Raw genomic sequence first — 22576 nt, 5'->3', positions numbered from 1 at the left:
TTTTGTTAAATGACGTGTTTTTCTTTTTGTTATGGTCTTGAACTTCGTTTTGTTTAACAATACTCTCGTTTCGAGTTCCAACAATACCAAAAAATAAACATTTTATTTAAAGTAAAATGTTTTCTGTTAGTGAAACCATAAGTGTTTACTTTAATAAATGTTTATTCCCTGACGACCAAACAAAACCGAGATTAGTTACAGATTTTCATTAATGCTTGTCATGTTCTTGGAATGAAGATCGTATCCAAAAATTGATTCGGCGCAAATCATCGGCAATTCTGTCGGTCTGTAAGTCTGGAACTTTCTTGCTTCCTTTGAAATGTTTAAAAAAGGAAGCCACTAAAAAGTATTACGGAATCTTCATTGTTAATAAATATGTTTATTCTCTTTAAAAACCTGTTTAACAAATTAAGTGCAGCAGGTTATTTCACCAGAATTTGTTTTTACATGCCACGGACACAAAGTGTATCAGTTTGATCTGCAAAAATTGAACATGATCGATGTTTTAAAGTTGCAGATCAAACGGACAAAATTTGTTCTGTGGCACGTAAAAGTAAACCCTTCTTGGGTAGTAAATAACCCGCTGTTCTTTATGGGTTAATGACTTTTCAGATCTTGAATTTTAAATTCACGTTTTTCTCGCGTTGTAGTCAGCCTAATTTACCTATAAAATATGTTGTTTTAATCTCAATATTCTTAAGATTCTTAATATTCTCAATATTCTTAAGATTCTCAATATTCTTAAGATTCTCAATATTCTTAAGATTTGTCATCGATAATGAATTGGTTAAAGTTTAATGAAGTTTGCTAGTTAATAAATATGACAACTCGTTAGCATTATCATATATGATATTTTATAAAATAATATTTTAAAATATCATTTATGAAAATAAAATTATTTAAAAACTGTAAATAAAGATTTATTTTATTTTTTCAAACGATTCAAAACAAGAAAACTCTAGAGTTATGTAGGGGTGTAGGGGTGCGGGATGTGTAAAAATGAATCATCTTTTAAAAACTCTATCCACTCACAAAATGATGAGAAATGCACTTAATCACGACATAATAATGAATGTATCCAATGAAGGAGCGGAATGCGTGCATCATGAAATGATTGGGTGATAAAGACAACACAAAGCTATTTTTTAAAAACAAAGGATAATCTAATGCCGCCATCATTTTTTAAATGCGATTTTAAAACTTTTTAAACCTTGGAGGTGCAAATGAAAGTTGACAGTTTTCTTTTGATACGAAAAAGTCTTGTAATTAAATCAAGGGTTTTTGTTCTTTCCCTTCGTCATCTCGAAGTTTTTTTTTTTTTTAATTTTATTGCCACCATTACGAGATTCGTGCCAGCGTTTTGAGCTTTAGACCTTTTCAACATTTGTTAATCTGATGAGGTATTTTTAAAAAATTCTAACAAGATCAAGTTTAAGTACGAAATAGTTTTAAATAAACAATCTGAATTCAGACGCAGATTAATTTTAAAGGTGTGCACGTCTTCGAAGTGTATTGGCGTCTGCCCCTATAATAGGGCAATTTATTTTTATTCTAACAGTTTTTTTTTATGATGCAAGATTTGCTGTAAAACTTATCCTTTTTTTATTTTATTTGGATTGAAGTTGTTCAAAAATGGGAATACAACTAAGAAACATGTTTAATATAGGGATAATCAATGAGATATCTAATAGATGTAAATGGCAGGGTGTGATAAATAGGAAAATATGTACGGCGTGAAAAGTGTGTGACAACGTGATGCATTAATGTATGATGTATAGCAAGGCAGTAGCCATATTGGATTAAAACGGAATGGATTGAACCAATAATTTTTTTTTTTTTGAAACCTTTTTAAGTTTACTTAAAAGATTTTTTAACCAACTTCTATTTTTAAATAGTTACAATCTAATGACCTTCAGTGAAATCAGTTTGTCACGCTGGTTTAATTAATTATTTTAATTATTTAATTAATAGTTTTTATCGATAACACCATCATCAGACAGCAGCAATCTTTTATTGAACAATATATTGAATTACGAACAATATATTGAATGTCTAATACGCAATGTTTGTATGCTGAATGCTCTTTTAAAATTTCGGAACATGATCTGTTGAAATGTAAATCTCGTTGCTCTGTTTGAAATGCATATTAAACAGTCTTAGACTTAATCTTTGACTCTGTTTATTTTTAAAAAAGATATTGAAAAGTTCCTTTTTTGAATCCAAAGAAAAAATATTCCAGGATAAATATAGCATGGAGTTGGATAAAACATCTCTGGGTAAAATGCCCAAGCATAAAAAAAAGACACAAAACTTTGCTTGGATAAAATATCACTTGATGAACATTTTCCTGGGTAACAAATTATTTAAAGATGAACTGTAATAAAGAGTTGACTGATGAACCATTAAATTACGAATAGTTGTAACTGAGATTATGGAGTTATAATTGAGTTGTAATGAGCTTAAGAAGCAATTTCAACCATTAAGTATGCATCTGACTAAAAAAATGGTGGTTTAAGATTTTCTGGTTCATCATTTAATACAAAATGGTTTCTGCAGGTTGTCAGTTAAGATTTCTTATTTTTATAATTGTTTAGTTATTACAAAAATGAACTAAAAAAAAAAAGGCAAAAAAATATTTGCCTAAGATTGCTAAAATGGCAAAGCTTATTTTACTTCTTGTTTAAATGAGCATCTTGATGAAAGATTAAGATCCTGCGTCATGGAAGGTCAGGAAGGTGCAAAATTTCCACAAGTTTCTTTTTGATAAACCTGAACTAAGATTTTTTTTAACCATTTTATTCATAAAACTTTTAACTGTCCTTTTAATAAACCTGATACTGGCAGTTATCAGGTACACTAACTAAAGCCCTTTAAAAAACTAATGATAATCAAGTTATATAAAATTTAGAAGGAATTTACTTGTTCCAAAAATTGTAAAAAAAAAAAAAAGAAAAACAATATGTAAAATTCTCTATGTACGCAAACGCGGATTAATAAAATTAATTCAACATACATTAATCTCTCATACAAACGATTTTTTTTGTTTTTGACATTTGATACTACGTCTGACGCCAATTTGATTGGTTTTTTTTAATGACTTTTTTCTTATCAAAAATTGTGGAAATGTGAGAGAATAAAGGAACGTCGCGTTAGCATTCGAAATAATGGCGCTGTTATGATATAAGTAGTTTGAAACCTGGCGCATGTCAAGACAAATCTCATTAAGATTCGAGACAAAAATCTAATTGACTCATTTAACTAAATAACTGAGGTTTATTTGAAAGTAGAAAAATAATTCTGCTACGGTAATAATTAATAGTCATAAGTTTTGATTTATTTTTACTCAGCTATTTATTACTTATTGTTACATAGCACGATTTCCTGCAGCAATTGATGCAGTAATACCACATTAATGACAATTCTGCTTTGATTTTCTCTTAAAATAATGTAAAATTCAAGATGAACTTTTTAAGATAAGTTCCTTTTTTTTTTGAAATATATTAAACAGTCATATTCTTGGAATCTTTTAATTCCTCCTGTCTTTGAGATTTAAATCCTTCTACATCAAAGATAATTTTTGATATTACATGTCGTATTTCTCCAATTTTGTCTTTGTGAAAATTTGTTGTGATGTCATATTTAATGCTTGAAGCCAGGGCCGGATTTAGATAGAGAGACTCTAAGCTGATTCACGTGTGAGGCCCTTTCACCTCCCATTTTTATTATTTTTTTAAATTGCACGACTAGTTCAGCTAGTTAAGATTAAAATATACATTTAGAACAAAAAAAAGTAGTCTGAAAGAGATCATTCTTATATTTTTCACACAAGTTTTCTATATATTCATTAAAATTTGTTTCTTAATGATTTCTTTTTCCTTATAGACTTAATGAAGATAATTTCTTTTGGGTCATGTGTTTATGAGTTTGTTTTTTTTTACATTTTTTAAGTCTTGAAAATGACCTTTCTCCAGTACTGTTGATGGCTATTAAACTGAGAAACACCCGCATAATTGATCCGATGTTAAAAAAGACACCAAAATATTTTCTTTGAATTTTACACGATACAAGCCTGTATGTGACAAAGTGGAGTTTTTTTTTCAAGACTTATACGTTTGTTTTATGTATCTATGGAAATGTAATAGTTCTTCGGTAAGATTTTAGTTGACATCTTATGGATATCCAACACCTCGACCAACACCAACATCAGGTATAATATAGATTTTCAGAAAAAAAACAATAAAAGCATTAGTTAAACTATTCTTTTTAGAGTAAAATTTAATTAATAACTTCATATAACTCTGATAAAGGTCCCTTTAAATCTTGAGGTGCTAGACTAAAACCCATCTGGTGTTTAGGTAAATCCCGACCCTGCTTGAAGCTGAAATGCGCTTACTATCTTCATAAAAAGGTTTCCCGCGCACTATTGTTTGGCATGAGTAAGGATACTTTCTTGTTGGGATAAAAACAAGCACTCTTCCCAAAAAATCATATTTGGGGATGAAGTCTGTACTTGAGAAGATAATCATGAGAAGATAAACTATGCATATATATAGAAAATCATTTGAAGATAAATTACGTGAAGTTAATTATGTAAAGATAAATTGCGTGGAGATAATTACGTGGAGATAAATTACGTGAGATAATTACAAAAAAGGTTTTCATCAACTTTTTGAAGATTTGATACAAAAACTTTGAACGCGGAGAAGAAAGAAAACCAATAATCCCCGAATATAATAATCCATCTGTATTTTTTTCTTAATATGATTATTTTTTTTTTTCAATACATATCTTTTTACAAATCTATTTTGCTAATTAAAATCATAAAATGACATTTAAATAATAAAATAATAATACAAGAATAAAATAATAAATAGTAAGGAAAGTATATAAACACTTAGCTTATCATTTAAAATTAAAGAATATAATATATTTAACATTTCAAAGACATTCACAACATTAAGAGGTATATTGTTAGAGAAATTTTTAAAAACAAAATGGTCAAACTTTTTAAAATTAATCTTAATGCCGAGGGTTAATTAATTATTATTTTTTTCTCCATAAGAGATTTAACCATTTCGTTCCCGTTAGAAGTTTAACAACTTTGCTCCTTTCAACCTCATAAAGAAACGTGTGTTTTATTAATAAATATGTCCATATAAATACGAAGAAATACTTCTAGAGTTTAAACATAATAAAGATAATAAATTCAACAAATCTGAATAATAAATAGTAACTTAGTTTTTTTGTAATATGCTTCTGGAGAAGATTATTTTTTGTAAAATTCTTCTTCAGAAGATTATTTTGCCGGTCATTTTGTTTGCGCGATTAAAAATCGCCTTAGTGTTTTTTTTATATTATAATAATTTAAATAATTTAGCACAATATACATTATTCTGCAATATAAAAGGCATCTTTTTCTAAATAAATTATGAAAATATTTCTTTTGTATAGAAATCTCTACGGTGTAGGTTTTTCTCATATAGCTTTTAACGCGCCACTAGTTCATCTTTGTTAGTTTCCAGACTACAAGCCACTAGTTATGGGCGAGCTTTCGGTTTTATGGCAGCCATCTGATCTTTTAAAAGCTTTCTGTGCCAACTGAGAGCATAGTTCCACATAGTAGGACTCTCCTTTTTAACTATCGCATATTTTTATATCACAGTATTCCCAGTCTTTTTTAGCTTTTTTTTCGAGAGTTGTAAAGCACCAGGGTCTTTCCTTTTCTCCGTCAGGGTTCCTACAATAATTGTGTTTTCCAAGCCCGTCATTTGGATTTTTAAAACTGTAATTATGTTGGTGAGGGTATTGTTTATTCCAAGGTTGACACATTACACCTGATTCTGTGTAGTCTAAAGTACCTCTGTAATCTCTTCCTTTAGTTTTACTCATAAAACATTTTTTGCTTTCAGGGCTAGGAATAACATTGCACTTATACATTGCTCTTACTTGGGCTATATCAAGATACGAAAGACCTTTTCTTTGTCCAATAGTGGGCTGTAAGTGTCTATAATTCTTGTGAATTTTGATGGTTGGGCGGCCATTTTTAGAAAAATATTTTGGTCCATAATGCATTATGCTCCAGAAATCATAGGCGTATCCCATGCTATTCACTTCGGTTTTTGCCATACGCTCTAGAAAATAAAATAATCGTAATAAAACGAAGAAAATTTAATCGCTTAGTGTCTGCCGACGATTTACTACTATATAATTATCGTGCAACGTTTGTTACAGTTTTAACACATTCAAAACACAGGTTGTGATGCAAACCTAGTTTCCTTTCTTAAAAAATAATGAATGAAAGTTGTTAAGAGGGGATTCTTTTTTACTGAAAAGATTTGCTAATCACATTAAAACATCAAGCATACAAAAATCTTTTTGTTACTTCCTTTGTTAAGGCAGAGATTGGCACCTTATTGCACTAACGGAAGTAAGCTTGATCTCCGAAAACTTAATTAGCCAGATCTTACGAATGCACTTACGGAATTGTTCTTTTTGATCGTAGATAATGTTTGGAGTGACAATGCGGACATATTTATCTCTATCGCGTCTCGATTGCTCATGCCAAAATCCAACAGCATGTCCTATTTCATGAATTACAGTGCCTCTTTCACCGCACCCTTCTCCTATTGAAATGAGTTGCTGTCCAGGAATTATAACGTCGTTGTTTTCTCGAGAGTCTGTACGACCAACTTGCGACCAGCATCTATAACAAAATACATATGTTTTGAAGAAAAGTGTTTCATTTTTTAATTGAATCATCTTTCGCCTTAATTGAAAGTTTTTAAAAAAAATTACAATTCGCGTCATTAAATATGGTAATACATTTTTTTCGGAACTCAAATTCTTTATTCGAAATTCTATAACCTTCTAGTTTTTACGTCACGATCCGTTCAAATAGGAAAGCCGTAAGGAAGTCCGACATAATACGTGTGAACCTCTTCCCCTATTAAGGCACTTTCAAATATCCTGGGAGGGAAGTTCAACAACTGACCTTTTTATAATGCAAAAATTAAGTAGAGTATTGCTTCCTTCTTAAGGAGGATTAACAAACGGAGAAGACATTTGAGTTGCTAAATTTATTTGTTTAATTTTGTACTCAAAGATTTGCTAATTGAAGAAAAAGGATTATCCGTTGAATATTGAAGCTTGAAAAAAAAAAAAAAAAAAAAAAAAAAAAAAAAAAACTCGAAATACAAAGAAATCCGATTACAATGAATGCTCTTTTAAGAAAGCGTATGAGGCAAATCAAAACTAAGTTCAAATTTAAAAAAAAAAAAAACTTACCCCGTTGTTTTAGTAAAGAGTATGTGTTCTATAGGTCCGCCTTTGAATTTTTCTTTACTAATTTGCTTTTCGAGCTCAGGTTTATTGTCAAGACGTATGAATTTTAGGCAATTTTTCATTGTTTTTCTCCAATGTTTAATTCCCAACTTAATCTCCAGCTTAACTTCTTTTGCTGAAAAAAAACAACAACAACAAAAAAAACAATAACAATATACTCTAAAGGTCCTAAAATAAGTATTTAAAATTTATAAAATGACAGAATATCCAGTTGTCGTATTTTTACAAACCCCCTTTCATTCAATTTAATCATGCATGTTATTTTGTCTAAGGATTATTACTATATACCTTTTAATAACATAATATTTTATAATATGAAAAAGCAGACTGATATTAATCAAATAAGCAAATATTTTAGCCTCATTTATTCTTGTTAGAGTTCATTAATGCAATAATTAAAGTCATGGATCGTGTAAACTTACAGAAAACATCATCGATCTTGTAATAAATAGTGTTGTATTTCCAAAGCAAAGACGGATTTTTGCTTCGCGCTGCCCGCTTGGTTCGAGCTGGAGGTGGTAGGATTTTATCAACGTTGATCTCTAACGCTTGCTCGATGCTCAACTTAATGTCGCTTTCAAACATGTGTCCTGAAAAAAGAATTTTCAAAAAAATAAAACAATTGGTGGGGGTGGGGGGAATAAACATATTGTATTTTGACACTTTGAAAACATGGTTACTCCTATTTCCTACTTTTGCGTTTCTCCCTACTTTTAAGTTTATTTATTTGCGTGTAACTCATATCATAAGAACTATTTAAGAAAGGACAAATAGTTCTACATTAACTTTGAAAATGGTCATTATTCAACAAAAATAATTGTTGCGAAGGCTGTTTACTCTATCAAACGACTTAATTTTGTCGCGACATTTAGACAGTTGAATAGTTTTTTTTCGTTTTAATTACCCATTTGCGCTTAATCTATGAGTTATTGATGATAAACAAAAATCGATGGCTTGCTACTTTCATCAGAGATATATTTTCCACAAATAGGTCATTCATAAAAAAACGGATGAAAATTATTTTCAATATTTACAAAAATGAAATAAGAAACAAGTAATGTAAATTTAAATTAAAAAATACCTTTAATAGACTTGTTGTAATTTATTTTCCAAATTTCATTTATGCTTTCTTCTTCGACTGTTCTGGAGTTGGCAGTGTAATCTTCATGCATTAGCGGCTCATCAACCGTTTCTAAATCACTTACACCTGAAAACTCTTCGTCTTCTGAATCATCGAATACAGATTTTTCGCTTTTTATATCATCTACAATCGCACTGTTAGCTGTAGGTTTACACTTCGCTCTTTTTAAAATTGTTAAAGAAATCATTAACAGTAGTAATGCTGTGATGGGCTTCATTTCGCAACAACTTCAAAAGTTCATATACATATATCTCAAAGTTTTCTATATCGTCAATGTGGATTGTCATTCAAATTCCACTACTCATTAGTTTTACTACTAGAAACAAATTTAAAGTAAAATTATAAATGATTTTACGAAGACGTTGTTAACAGTTTGTCTGCTTATATGAACTGATTACCTACAATTCATTAATGACTTAATTTAAACGACATTCGTATTACCGCTTTTTTAGTAAGAAACGTCACAATAGTCAGGCTCAATTTAGTAAGAACTACTTTATATTACATCAAGAGTGGAGACCAGGTCATCTTTAAACCGGCTTTCTAAGGAAGCTTGCAGATTGCAAACGCATTCAAACAATCAGACACATGTGTCAATCAAGCGGAAAAAAATAATAAAGCGACAAATACAAAAACCTGACAAGGTTATGTTATAATTGGATTATCAAATGAACGGGGGTCTATTGTTTGGCCATGATAGCTGCACAGTAAAAGAAAAACTCTGCTGTTATTTTTTATATTTCATCTATATCTGAATGTTATATTAAATTATATATATATATATATATATATATATATATATATATATATATATATATATATATATATATATATATAAAAATGTGTGTGTGTATATATATATATATATATATATATATATATATATATATATATATATATATATATATATATATAAATGTGTATATATATATATATATATACACAAGTTGTATATATACATGTAGATGTAAATTTATAAATGTGTGTGTGTTTATGTGAATGTGTGTGTATATATATATATATGTATAAAAATTCATGAACTAAGTTTTTTTACGCAGAAAGCTTGGATCATTCTTAAAAAAAGTTAAAAGCAATAATGTTTAATGGCAAATATAAACACTTTCAACTTTTAGTTGGTTTTTTACTTCCTGCAAATAGTTTAACTGAAAAAAGGAAGCCATTAACATAAGGATGAAAGGCCATTAATTTTAGTTAGCATTTCTTTAAAATTATGTTAAAGATAATTGTTCTCTAGAATTGAAGAAGGGATGAATGACTATAAAGGGATGAAAATATGAAAAAAGGAATTATAAGAATAAATGTGGGAGGTTCAAAATATGTTCATGTCTTCGGTTACATTTATCAGTGGTTTTCAGAATAGGATTTGATTAGACCTCCCTTGAAATCTTCAAAACTGAGCCATTATTCAGATTTCGCATAACAAAATTGTTACCCATTACTTTAATAATTAGTCACATTGAAAAGATGATATTCATATGAAAGAGTAATTGTTAATGGCATTACTTGTAATTTTAAAACCCCACAACAATGTAAATAGAAAAATTAAGTAAAAAACCAAATAAATATTCTACTTTATACATAAAAAAAATTTTAATACGCATATATTTAGTATTAACACAGATATATAATTTTATAAAGATTGTTTATTTTAAGAAACTTCAAAATTTATCAATATTAACACGTGACTATACTTTTAATCGTTTTTTCGGAAAGTTCTTTGGGAAAAACATCAATCTGCCGTTTACAATACTAAATAAATGGCAAAGCACCGAGTTCGGAAATTGTTTAAAACGCAAAAGTAACGGTTTTTTATTTTTTCCGGAGGATTGTGAGCTCTTTGAAAAACGGCAAGTATTATAGAACAAAGTGTTTTTGGTAATAATTGCTTTAGCAGTTCACATGAACGTTATTTTTGATAACTCATGGCTTTTTTTTCTTTTCTCTTTCAAATGTTGTTATTTTCTAACTTTTGTTATCGAGTTAAGCGATTTTGACTTTTTATTTAAGTTATTTAAAGTGTTGATCTAAGTTAAAATTTTAAAAATTTCAATTTTTATTATACACAGTTCATAAAAATAGCATCTGTAAATATGACAGAAATAAAGTCTAAATAGTATCATTTATACTATTTTTTAAATTACTATTTCTTTGAATGGTATACAAGTAAAATATATAAAGCCTCGTTACGCTTATTTTTATTGCGTATTTATATTGCATAATCATATATGCCACTTAGAAATCTGCAAATATTTATAGATGTTAGAGAAGAAGAGTGAAATTTACTTTTTACATTTACGTACAGCTTTTTAAAGTCACATATTCGAAAACCAATGTAACACATACTTACATGTATCAACACGAGGTTAAGTGTGGAATTGCAAATAAACAGACGCAACAGATGGAATGTTCGCTTTAATAAACCTACAGAGTTACTAAGGTTGAAGGTCAATTATTTAGATAAAATTCATTTTGACCATACCAATTATCACAAGATGAACGTAGTTATGAGCGCCATATTAAAAATTGAAATAAAAGATTGCCGCTTATTTTTCCAAACTTTGCAAGATATTATCATGTAACAAGGTACAGTTTACCCTTAAACAAACAGCTTACCTTTTTTTTTTATATATTTACTTTTATATTATTTTTACTTTTACATCATTTTACAAAAATACTTTTAACTAAAAAGAAACCCGGTCAGGTTCAAATATTGAGGACGGACGCCATTTTAACTAAACCAATCATCAATCCATTCAATAATTTAAATCCGCCATTTAAAATATTTAACTCTCATAGAAAGAAAAAAACTCTGATAAGCTAAATAGGGTACCCAACAAAAACGCTAACTATTATTAAAAGTTGTTCGGGGTTAAAGCAGAAAGTAAAAAAACACCATCGTGTTCAGATATTTGAATTAAATTTTTCTTAATTTTTTTGTTTTGTTTTAGATAGTTGGAAATAGATTACGTTATTATAAACCGATTACCGGGATATTGTTAAAGAAGAACATATTTTGTATTTTATTGCATCTAATCCTAAGTTAATAATATAACCTTAAAAACAGTTTTTTTTAAAAAAAGAGCTTAAAAATCTTAACAATATTATTGTGTATTTTCGGAAAGGTTTGAAAAACGCATGTGATTGTTCTCACAATTACATCGTTTTTTACGCCCTTTGTGACATTTCTTGATTAGTTCTCAGTCACGCTTTTAAAAAGAAAGGCGATGCTTTTCACTTGCTCGTTTTCCAAAGTCAAAGAGGAAATACTTAACTGAAAATTATATGTTGTTGCGACTTGATGCAAATTCCTTTCAATCTGAGCTCTCCGTTAAGTACGGGATATCCTTACGAAGTTTTTATTGTGAAAAAAGGTTAGAAAAACCTAAGGTTGTGTATTGATATAAGCTGTTTTATATTTTATATATATATATATACATATACATATACATATGTATGTATGTATGTATGTATGTATGTATGTATGTATGTATGTATGTATGTATGTATGTATGTATGTATGTATGTATGTATGTATGTATGTATGTATGTATGTATGTATGTATGTATGTATGTATGTATGTATGTATGTATGTATGTATGTATGTATGTATGTATGTATGTATGTATGTATGTATGTATGTATGTATGTATGTATGTATGTATGTATGTATGTATGTATGTATGTATGTATGTATGTATGTATGTATGTGTGTGTATGTATGTATGTATGTGTGTGTATGTATGTATATTTGTATAGTTTCAAGGCATAAAAACTTTTAGGTAGTAACGGTAATTTTTTATTTTTTGTTGCTTATTTTTAATTAGCAATAAAATTCTGATTTTTAGAACTTTTGTAATAATAGCCAGCTACCGTCAATATTTAACGTAACGGTTTAAAATTTAGTTTCTTAAAAGCACGTTTTTTTAATGACGTTTAGGCGATATGGTGCCGGTTCCGTTAAGTTATCCTTGTTAAATTTACTTTGACCTAAAAATAAAAAATTAAAAAAAAAAAAAAGGAAATAAAAAATTCTTCAAGGTTAACTTTTGTTTGTGTTTTTACAATTTTAAACTATAATAATTATGATTTAATTGTGTTTTATTAGCTTATAAATGCTTACAAAATCGTTAGAAGTAGCAAACCCACATTAAAAGAAAATACAAAATTTATACAATTATATATATGGATGTTATCAATTAGCAAAACACTTTTTTTTTTAAGGTACATGCATAAAAATATTATCTTTAATATTATAAATAGTTTTCAGGTTCTTACAAAATTGCATCTCAATAAAATTTATGCACAAAAAACATCCTTTATGACGTGAGAGCACAGCAATACTGCTCGCCATATTAACACATCCTTTTTCAAATGATGACGTAACAAGCCTTTATAATAATGTACGCAATAACGTTTCTGAAGGAAACTGTTCATAAAAGTGCATTTGAAGTAAGTTGTAAAACGTGAAAATCTCTTTAACTAAAATGTAATAATATTCTACTAAACTGAAATAAATAACTTTATATCCTAAACGCTTCACGAAGTGAAAAAATTGATTTTAATACTTTTTAAAAGCTATGCAAAAGGATCTCTTTAGAAACTCTCCGACGAAAAAATTATAATATGATATCTTCATCAGTCGCAGTAAATCTTTCCTTGTCACTTTTTCACACCTGATGCAAATAAATGTTTTTTCAATCCTAATGAAGAATTAACTTTTGTTGCCATGGTTTCCATATTGATTATCCATCTAATACTTAACTACAACTACATGCCCATAATTAAAATCAAACACCCAAGTGTTACAATAACACACTCGTTAACAATTGCTCTTAATCTACTTACGTTCTAATGCTTTTTTTTTTTTTTTTTTTTTTTTTTTCTAGTTCCTTTTAACACTTTCAAACTAAGCTTATGTAAATAAAGCCGAGCGCTTATATTTTTAGTATTTCTTAATATTAATTATAGTCACTATATCTATTTTTAATAGAAACACTACAAAACCAGATGACATATACATTCTTAACTCAACCAGCTGCACTAAAGATTTATAACTAAAGATTTATAACTAAATTAACTTTCTTGATATACCCAATATTAAATACCCAAAATTAGCATTAATGTTCGTCGTCATTTTTATCAACCTGTTTCACAGAACTACCCGGAGTTTTGTAAATAAAGACTAATTTTAAACTAGTTTCCAAACTCTTCGTCTGACTTTTTGTTTTCCATTCGTTTTACATTTTGTTAAATTATAACAAGTTTTTCCTAATGGGGTGAGCACACGCTACCGTTTATTTTCTGAGTTTAAAATCGTTTTGTAAAGTGAACAAGCCGCATTTTCCAGACACCTAATTAAATTAAACACCACGATACAAAGAAGTCAGCTTACCTTCACATTTTCACTTAGATCACTGTTTACACATACAGCTATCACAGTTTCCGTTCATATTAGGGAAGCGTTTTTTCTTATTACGTCACATGTTTTAATTACCTGCGGCTGCCTAAATGTTCTGTTATCACTGTGAACCAGAGAGACCGCCGGGTTTGTTCATGTCGTGTCACTCAATCAAAACCTTTATTATTAGTTTAGTATTTGTTTGTATTGATTATTAAAAATACTTTTGAATTCAAAATCGCGTGATAAACATGTTAAAAATGATGATTAAAAGCCTTGAATAAATGCTTTAAAAAGTTACTAAAAAATCGATAAAAAAAAAAACATCGTAATAACGACTTTGAAATTGTGGGTAATTAAAATCCTGAGGTTCAACCTAAAATCCAAAAAAAACGGGTGTCTCACTTAATAATGATACAAATAACTTTTAAAAAAATGCTATTTTAAAAATTAAAAATTGTAAAAAATTTATTTCACTGAAGAGGCTATAATAAAATTTAAATTAGCTAAAGATTGCATTTTAAATTTTATTTATCTCCAATAGATAATTTTTTACCTAATCGTGTCATTGAAAACAAGACACCCGTGTTAATTTTGATTTATATCACTTTGAACTCCATAATTTAAAAATGGCTGTTGCTAGCCTGTCGACCGCCTTTCTCGAATGGGATGTCCTTTGCTGCTGCTCCTGCTGCTTCTGGGAATTCTTTTGAGCGAGAACTAATTCTTTATTCTCTGCAAGTTCAATAAAGAAGGTCTGATGAAGTTGCATGTATATCCTGTGTATGTCCTTAAAATTGCAGTTACCCAACTGTAGTTTGCTTTGGTTGTAGAAGAGACTATTACTTGAAGTCGGGTAATAAACATAGAGGTTCGCGCAGAGAGAAAGTGTCAAAGGTAATTATCATAATTATAGAAAAAAAAAATTTTAAACTTATTAATTTTTTAAAAAGTGTTATCATAAAATAAGTCTGTTAATATTTGTAAATATTGTGTTTTTTTAATCTTATTATTTACAAAACTATACTACTATATATATCATATCATACATCGTAGTGAGGCATTTATGTTTATAAAATTATGTATTTGAATACCAATTTTGAAGGTTGAGTGGAAAAAATGCTGACTAGGAATTCAACTTCAATGCTCCAAATTAATGGAATCAAACCGATCATATCTTCTTAACTAAATAACTCGAAGCATTGTGGAAAATGTTGTTCATTGTTTACACCTGGATACACCCACAACTGTTCTTATTCAATTGCTGTAGCCAATCTGATCCTACTCACCATAAGTCTGGGAAGCATTCCAGCTGAACAAGTTTCTTCAGGTATATTTTAAAAAAATAATGCTTTTCAAAAGGAGCAACTTTTTCTTTATCAACTAGTGGAAACTTATTGGTTGTTACTGTTGGATGTCTGGCTAACAAGATAAATTGAAGATCATTAAAACAAGTAGCCTTAGAGGTTACAAAGAAATTTTAAGTCACATTGGAACTTTCTATTAACAAAACCAAACAGTTAATATCTATTCTTTGGAAAGTGTTAGAGAATAAAACTGTTGTAGAACCTAATGTTTTTGGCAAATTGAACAATTTGAGGAATCCATATTCCATTTTTGTAATGTAGAAAAGGTAATTTATAAATATCAAGTGCTTTAGAATGTCTTTATGTTTTGTAAGGATATATTGCGTAAAATGAAAGAGAGAGAGAACCTCCACTATGACAAAATGTCATGGTAGACATGTAATGGCTACACGTACAAATACTATACACATTCATTTTGTAGCGTTCATAATGTATAACTGTAAGTTGTAATACAATGTTTTTTGTAGTGCAGCTAGTTTAAAAATGAATAATATAGCAACTCATTTTTATCTATTTTGTATAATTTACATAACAGCATTTAAATTTAATGTGTTAATGCTTAACCTCTTAGTTTTCCCAACCTGGATATGCTTCGACTAACTGTTGAATACAAAAATATCCTTCATATTTTTTGGTGCCTAAAAAGTTAACAACAATTATTTATCTAATAATTTATAAAAATGGATTTCCTAAACAGTGAAGAGGGAAAGACTTTGAAAGGGTCTTGTATATGTTTATGAGACATAATCTTTAATGCTGGATTTGATTAATCAGCATGCTCTAGATTTTCATTCTACATTTGTACAAATCTCTATGGCTGGTGGAGGATCCTTTTTGAGAGTTATGATGAATGTCTTTAATAGTAGTGTTTAGTATTGTCAAATTCTTGCAAGTGTAAAAAATATTCCTAAATCAAATCATTACTTAAGAATAATGTAAGAAAAACTTAGTTTGCAAGATGTCAAGTTTTTTGCAGCATTTGATTTAAAATGTACCAATGCTGTGTTCGGTCTTTAGAGAAGGTACCAAGGTAGAGGTTTGGATGGAAATAATTCCAACAAGATCTTCATAAACCTGGATGAACTTGATAAAGTAGCAACATCTCAGATTTGTCAACTTAGACCTTGAATTCAGTGTATAAAAGACTTTAAAATAGCAAAGGATTCTTGCTTTGGTCAAACTCTTGAGTCAAAGTGTAACTTAGGATTTGTTGAATTAAAAATCTCCCTCCAATTAAGCGTCTGCGTATCGTTTCATTTCCGTATCGTCATCATTCCGGTATGATATTTGAAAAACAAAGTTGTCATCGGAATGATTACGACAAAATATCTTTAAAAAAATTTTAACCGGTTTTGTAGTTTGTTTAAATCTCGGTATATACCGGAGCTCTCGTTATTCCGATGACACTTTTTCCAATATATCGGAATGATAACGATATGGAAATGAAACGATACGCAGATGCTTACTTTAAATCTACCCTAGACCACGCACAAGTTTTAGGGAAAAAAAACTTTAGTAAGTTGGAAGTTTCACATTCTACTGTGTCATGTTCAGCCCTTTGTCGAATATCATACCTGTGGCCTAACCAAGTTTGCCGAACAGTGTATACTGTTCATTCTAAAATTAATTTACATGGAGTAAATTTAAGCGTGTAGAAAAGCATACTTAACATTTTTAGAATCTTAAAACAGTTTAAAAATTAACAAAAGCTTTAATAGAAGAAGAATCTAACTTAGTTATACACGATGAATAAATGTAAAAACTTAAAAAATTGATTTTTCAAACCTTAGCAATCAAACCAGGTTTTAAAAATATTTTTAATGAACCAACTTTAACATATATTTAACATATATTTAACATTTACACATTTAATGCTAAACTAATAACAGAGGTTTTGATCGAATGACACGACATAAAACCTGGTGGTCTCTCTGGTTTACTGGGTATCATTCAAACCGGGTGTGGTTCACATACCTGACATTTTCATCATTTCAATTTGTATATTTTTAGGATAAAAAGTATTTCAACTGTTTAAGGGGCAATTAAGACCCTTTTTTAGTTGTATAAAAATTAAGTTGTATAGGTTGGTTAAAAAAAGTTTTTACAAACTTGTTGATTGTTAGTCCATTTCACTAGGCAAGTTCTCTTTTAAAATAAACATTCTGGTCAGACGTTTTAAAGTTCATTTGTTGTTATTATTACGTTGCTTATTTGGATTGTTTATTTATTGGTGTTGGTTGACGCTATTGTTGTTGGAAATTTTTTTTTTTCTTTAGCGGTCGTGAAATGAAGCTAGTTTTTTAAATAGCATTTGGTAAAAAAAATCACTTTTATCAATATAAAACTTTTTCTGGTATTTCTTAAAATTGTGCAACTGTCAAAAACGGACTGCAAAAAATGCGTGAAAAAATTTATATTCGGCTAAAACGCTGGGGGAGGGAGCCTTAAAAACATGGGAGACTTAAAAATTTTTGTTTGCATTTGTCCTCAATCAATTTCCTCTCACTTAGAATTAACTTGAGTTGAAAAAACTTAAAGAAGAAAAAAGCCTCGTTATGAAAAAACCTCAGTTTGAGAAAAATTATTTAATTTTTTTTTATGTATAAGAAAACTAAAAAATTTACTACTTTTGTTGTGGAATAATTTAAATTGTTGTAATAGCTGAGTAGGATTCGAAAATTTTAGAAAAGGTTTCTTTAAAATTGTATTAAGAAATCTGTAGTTTAATGCCAATAATTTATAAGATCAATAAAAAACTATTTTTCTCTGAAGGGCAGTACTAATGAGAAATGTGGTCGCGCTTTCAACGTGTTTAAAACGTTTTTATTCGCTTTATTTAAAATCTGATGTCATAATTTGAATCATGGTCTTTAATTTTTTTCATTGTGAGCTGCCCATCTAAAGCAAATTCATGACATTTTAATAGTAAAAGCAACACTCAGTAAAATAATGAAGTTCCTTTTATTAGAATTATTGGAAAACATACAAATATAGTTTTAAAATTATAGGTCTCCGCGAATTCAATAGAAGGTTGTTCACCTATTTTAATTTTAATTGGACTATTTATTATAAATACCTTTTCAATAAATATTAAAACCAGATTTCATTGTATTAATTGATTGCTGTTGTTGGGTCGATGGCGGTGTTGTTAAAATAAATGATTAGGCTAACTATAGTTTCTGGCATTTGATTTAAATTACTTTTTTTATTTCAATAACAGTGATATTATAATCAAAAGTATTGTTATGCTACTTCTATTATTTTTATTTTCTTTACTAGTATTATTTTTACTTTATTAATGCTATCACTCCTATCATATTTAAATTATCATGGTGTAAATTTTATTTATACTACTTTTATAAAAAATTAATGATTGATTTATATCTGCAGCAACTTCAGTGTTTTCAGTGCCGTAATTTTAACAACCGTTATTTACGGTTTCACGTAAATAGAGATTCTTAGTAAAGAGATCGGGTTTCGAAAAAATTCCTTATTCAAGAACATTCAATATATATAGCAAATCACACCCCCAAATAGTTAGAGACCTCAATTTAACTGTTGGTTTTTTATCTTACGAACGATATATAAGATTTAAGCTGAGTACACCACTCACAAAAATATGGTAAAAGAAAAGCTAAAAATGTTCTTTGCTCTTTTGAATAATAATGTTATCTTAGTTTGCTATTTTCTTTAGCTATTGATATAAAGTCTCTTTTTGCATGCTCAGTGATGAACTGTTTAGAATAGGACTAGATTTTAGAATAGGACTGGAATAGTTTAAAAGGACTAAATTTTGAACAGTCACAGTTTCTCTAAATACATTTTAGCTTAAGAGCGGACTGTAATAAGCACGAACATTTGTTTAAATTGGCTGGAACACAGTAAGAGCAAATTATTATTTTATATTGAAGAAAATCTAAAAGAAAATAAAAGTGTGCAAGAAGCTATAAGATTTACTAAGAACAGGTTGTCACAACTGCCGATGTCTGAGTTGGTCCAAGCCTTAAATAAGTCCCTAAATAAATTATGATAATCAGTTTTTTTTTATCTTTAAAAAAGTAACTGAATTTGAACTGTTTAAAGTTCTAAAATATATAATGGAATGAAAAATTTTTTAGTGTCCAGTGCTATGTCTGATCATAATTGATCATAAAATATAGTACTATACTTTATAACAATATAGCATAATAAAACGAACATAAAAACATGACATAAATTTTCATCAAATGTTTTCAGCAATCTTACTTTAGTTCAATAACTGATAATATTTATGCACGCTTATACATCTATATATATATATATATATATATATATATATATATATATATATATATATATATATATATATATATATATATATATATACACACACACACACACACAAATGCATATCCAAAAGGTCTTCACTTACATTTTTGAACACAACGTCAAGAATTCGTTCAATTGTTGATTTTGGTTTTTCTATTGAGATGTTTTCTCGTCTTCACCTATTTAAGAAAGAAAAAAATAAGACTCTTAATTAAAGTATAAAGGATAACGCAATAATTCATGATCACTCTTATCTTGCTACACCCTGGAATTCGACCATTGTATATATCTTTATATTTGGCAGAAGAAGACATTCAAGGTTAAAAGGTTATCTCAGCGGGGAATAGGCGTAGAAGGATTTGCGACAAGGAAATCTTAAAAGTCAAAAAAAAAATCTGTTTCAAAATGAAAATTTTGAATCCGGCTTTATTTTTACAAAACAAAAGATATAATCATTATCACACCTTACAAATGAAAATCGTTTTATCTGTATTTCTAGTTACATAATGACCAAACCTTTTCTGCTTCTGTTAGTTTTCCAATGCAATGAACACTCTTAAATGCAGCGAAGGGCGCCAGTTGCACAAATCTTATGCTTTCTAAAATTTATCGATATAACAATTGGTATTAAGTTGGATACAGAGTTGATCGCCAGAATTAAATTATATTATCTGAAAACTTTTTTATATCAACTTTGAAATAATGTTTTGGATATCATACTCAACTTTTCTAGAAATGATAAGAAATAATTTGTTTTATTGAAAAGTAGACTTTTTTTTATCTCATGCAGATTGAAGATATTTTAATAATAATTTATCAGCATTTTTTATTATCAAAAATCATAACTTTAAAGTTCATGACATCCTAAAAATTAAGATCTTGAACTTCACTTTAGGATCATTTTAATAGTAAAGAATCCAATTTTAAAAATCATATATAAATGTATGTATCTATCAATATGGAAAATGTTTGCCGAGTAATTTCCGTCAGAAACATACCCGTCTAGCTGTGATTTTGAGTTGGATTAAAATTAAGTGGCCCTTTGTTTAGACGAAATGGCTTCTTTCCAAAAAGAAACAGATCTTTAGCCAATATTTACAGAAACATTAAGAGCACCGACGTTTGCCTTTTTAAGATCATTTTTGAGTAGCTTATAAAAATCTCACGAAAAAGAGCTTGATTAGCTTTTAACGTGAAAAGGTAATTTAGTTTAGACGCCAAGATGGTTTAGTAGATACGTAAAGTTATTTCCAATCCGTTTACTCTGTAATTACGTCTGAAAATTTTCTATTGTGTATGTGATATAGCTATATTAATTATAAGCGAAGGCGACCAATTTAAACTAGGTGATCTTTTTAATCTACCTCCCCTAAAAGGCATCCATGATCGACGCCGTTAAAACTAAACTTTAATAATCATTCGTATATTTCTAAACTTATTTCTAGAGAAAAGTATGAGGAACACCTAAACTGGTAAAAGTCCTAAAACTCCATTTTCAAGCTGTCAAAAGTATTAACAATTACAATACTAAAATTATTTAAAATTTTTTAAATTTATCCTCGTAAAATAAACTCCTGCCCAATTTTAACTTCCAAGTAAAACCTGTGAAAAGTTATATCCGTTAATATTACAAATGTTGTTGCTACATTGCAATAAAACTTAATTAACAGGGTTCTCGTGCAATAACAACTAGCGAGATTTCAAACAATAACAATCAGCGGGATTTCAAACAGCAATTAGCGGGATTTCAAACAGAGAAAATTAAAAGCGCCTCGATAGCAAATTGATTACTACTTTTAAATTTAACTACGATAACTACGATAGCAAATTGATAACTAACAAATTATTAACTGCGAAAGTAATTTTAGGTTAAACATTTTTTTTATTGCCGATTAATTATTTCTACTAGTTATGCTCTCCGTTAATTATTTTTCATTAGTTAATGATGACGTGTAGAAGAAAAAAGAGGCTATTTAGTGCAGCAAAATAGAGATGAGAGGGTATATTCTAATTTATTAGAGCTCATAAAGATAAATTAAAAAATGTTTAAAAAATCATTTCTCAATTAAATTATTCACTATAAAGCTTTAGTTTATAATATAGTAAACTTAGCTTAGTAATTATTGTTTTAACATCAGATATATTCATTTACCTCAGCTAATATTTCAATGATCTTACTTTGATACAAACAATTAAATGAAGTATTTAAAGAGATCTGTTGGAATGGAAATTTCGGGCATAAACTATTTATGATTGAAATAAATTATTTGTAATTGGCATAAATTATTAACTGTCATGACTAAGCAAAACATGATAATTATGAAGATTATGATGATCATACCAACTATAATCGTTTTATTTTTCCAAAAGTTTTATCTCCTTCTGATACCCTTTTACATCCCCAAATTTCTAAATTTATTGATACATTTTTTAAAAGTTTATATATATATATATATATATATATATATAAATTTAAAAATATATATCAACATAAATTTAGAAGTATTAACATAATTTCTACTATACTTTACATTTATTACTGATTCCACTATTTCCATTAAGAATTTAAAAATATATTTCTCAAACTAAGTATTAATTGAAAAAAATTTTCCAAAAAATTGTCAAAAATTCAAAATCTTTATCCAATAACTAATTACCGTCATAGGAGGTGATTTCGGACATTGAGGTAAATTTGGACAAAACCTCAATAAAAGTAAAAATATGCTGGTGACTTCTATATGCAGTGTACCACACTTAATAGTTCAATGCTCAACAATAATCTTGACTTTCAATTAAAAGTAAAAAGGCCATAACCTCATTAAAAAATGGGGTGAATTCGGACACAAGTGAATAAGAACAAATGCACAAATTAGGAAGTTTGAACAAGTGAAAGCGTCAAACAAAAATTCAGACAAAATCTTACATTGCTAATATTACAAAAGTCTACGAAAAAAAACCAGACGCTAGTGTATCATTCTTGAAAAAATTCCGCAGAAGAG

At 28.5% G+C, this 22576-nt stretch overlaps 1 protein-coding gene and 1 long non-coding RNA gene across 3 annotated transcripts in view; one reads left to right on the top strand and one right to left on the bottom strand.

Moving 5' to 3' along the window:
- The first annotated feature begins 2588 nt into the window (after window positions 1-2588).
- Window positions 2589-5302, top strand: LOC149891188 (uncharacterized). Its single transcript, XR_016450610.1, has 3 exons — window positions 2589-3305; window positions 3949-4207; window positions 4356-5302. It is a non-coding gene; the product is annotated as an uncharacterized LOC149891188 (long non-coding RNA).
- Window positions 5303-5437: 135 nt separating this feature from the next.
- The window catches only part of LOC145180288 (zinc metalloproteinase nas-13-like), a 31163-nt gene continuing 14024 nt past the window's right edge, over window positions 5438-22576 (bottom strand). Inside the window, exons 3-9 of one of the 2 annotated variants that reach the window (XM_090081353.1) lie at window positions 20094-20176; window positions 19681-19756; window positions 8423-8798; window positions 7764-7931; window positions 7285-7456; window positions 6480-6703; window positions 5438-6131 (exon numbers count right to left, since the gene is read on the bottom strand). In XM_090081353.1, coding sequence (XP_089937479.1) covers window positions 5635-6131; window positions 6480-6703; window positions 7285-7456; window positions 7764-7931; window positions 8423-8699 — 1338 coding nt within the window. In that variant the 5' untranslated portion in view covers window positions 8700-8798; window positions 19681-19756; window positions 20094-20176 and the 3' untranslated portion in view covers window positions 5438-5634. Of the gene's footprint in view, window positions 6132-6479; window positions 6704-7284; window positions 7457-7763; window positions 7932-8422; window positions 8799-10850; window positions 10867-19680; window positions 19757-20093; window positions 20177-22576 lie in introns of those variants that run through there. The other variant, XM_080055155.2, reaches the window with a different exon arrangement.

Source organism: Hydra viridissima, unplaced genomic scaffold (assembly GCF_058129835.1).
Source record: "Hydra viridissima isolate aposymbiotic clone 2 unplaced genomic scaffold, HvirCarnegie_v1 scaffold_3, whole genome shotgun sequence".
Classification (NCBI taxonomy): Eukaryota; Metazoa; Cnidaria; class Hydrozoa; order Anthoathecata; family Hydridae; genus Hydra; species Hydra viridissima.
Note: the sequence above shows the minus strand (reverse complement) of the source record. Positions and strands in the feature narration are given on the sequence as shown.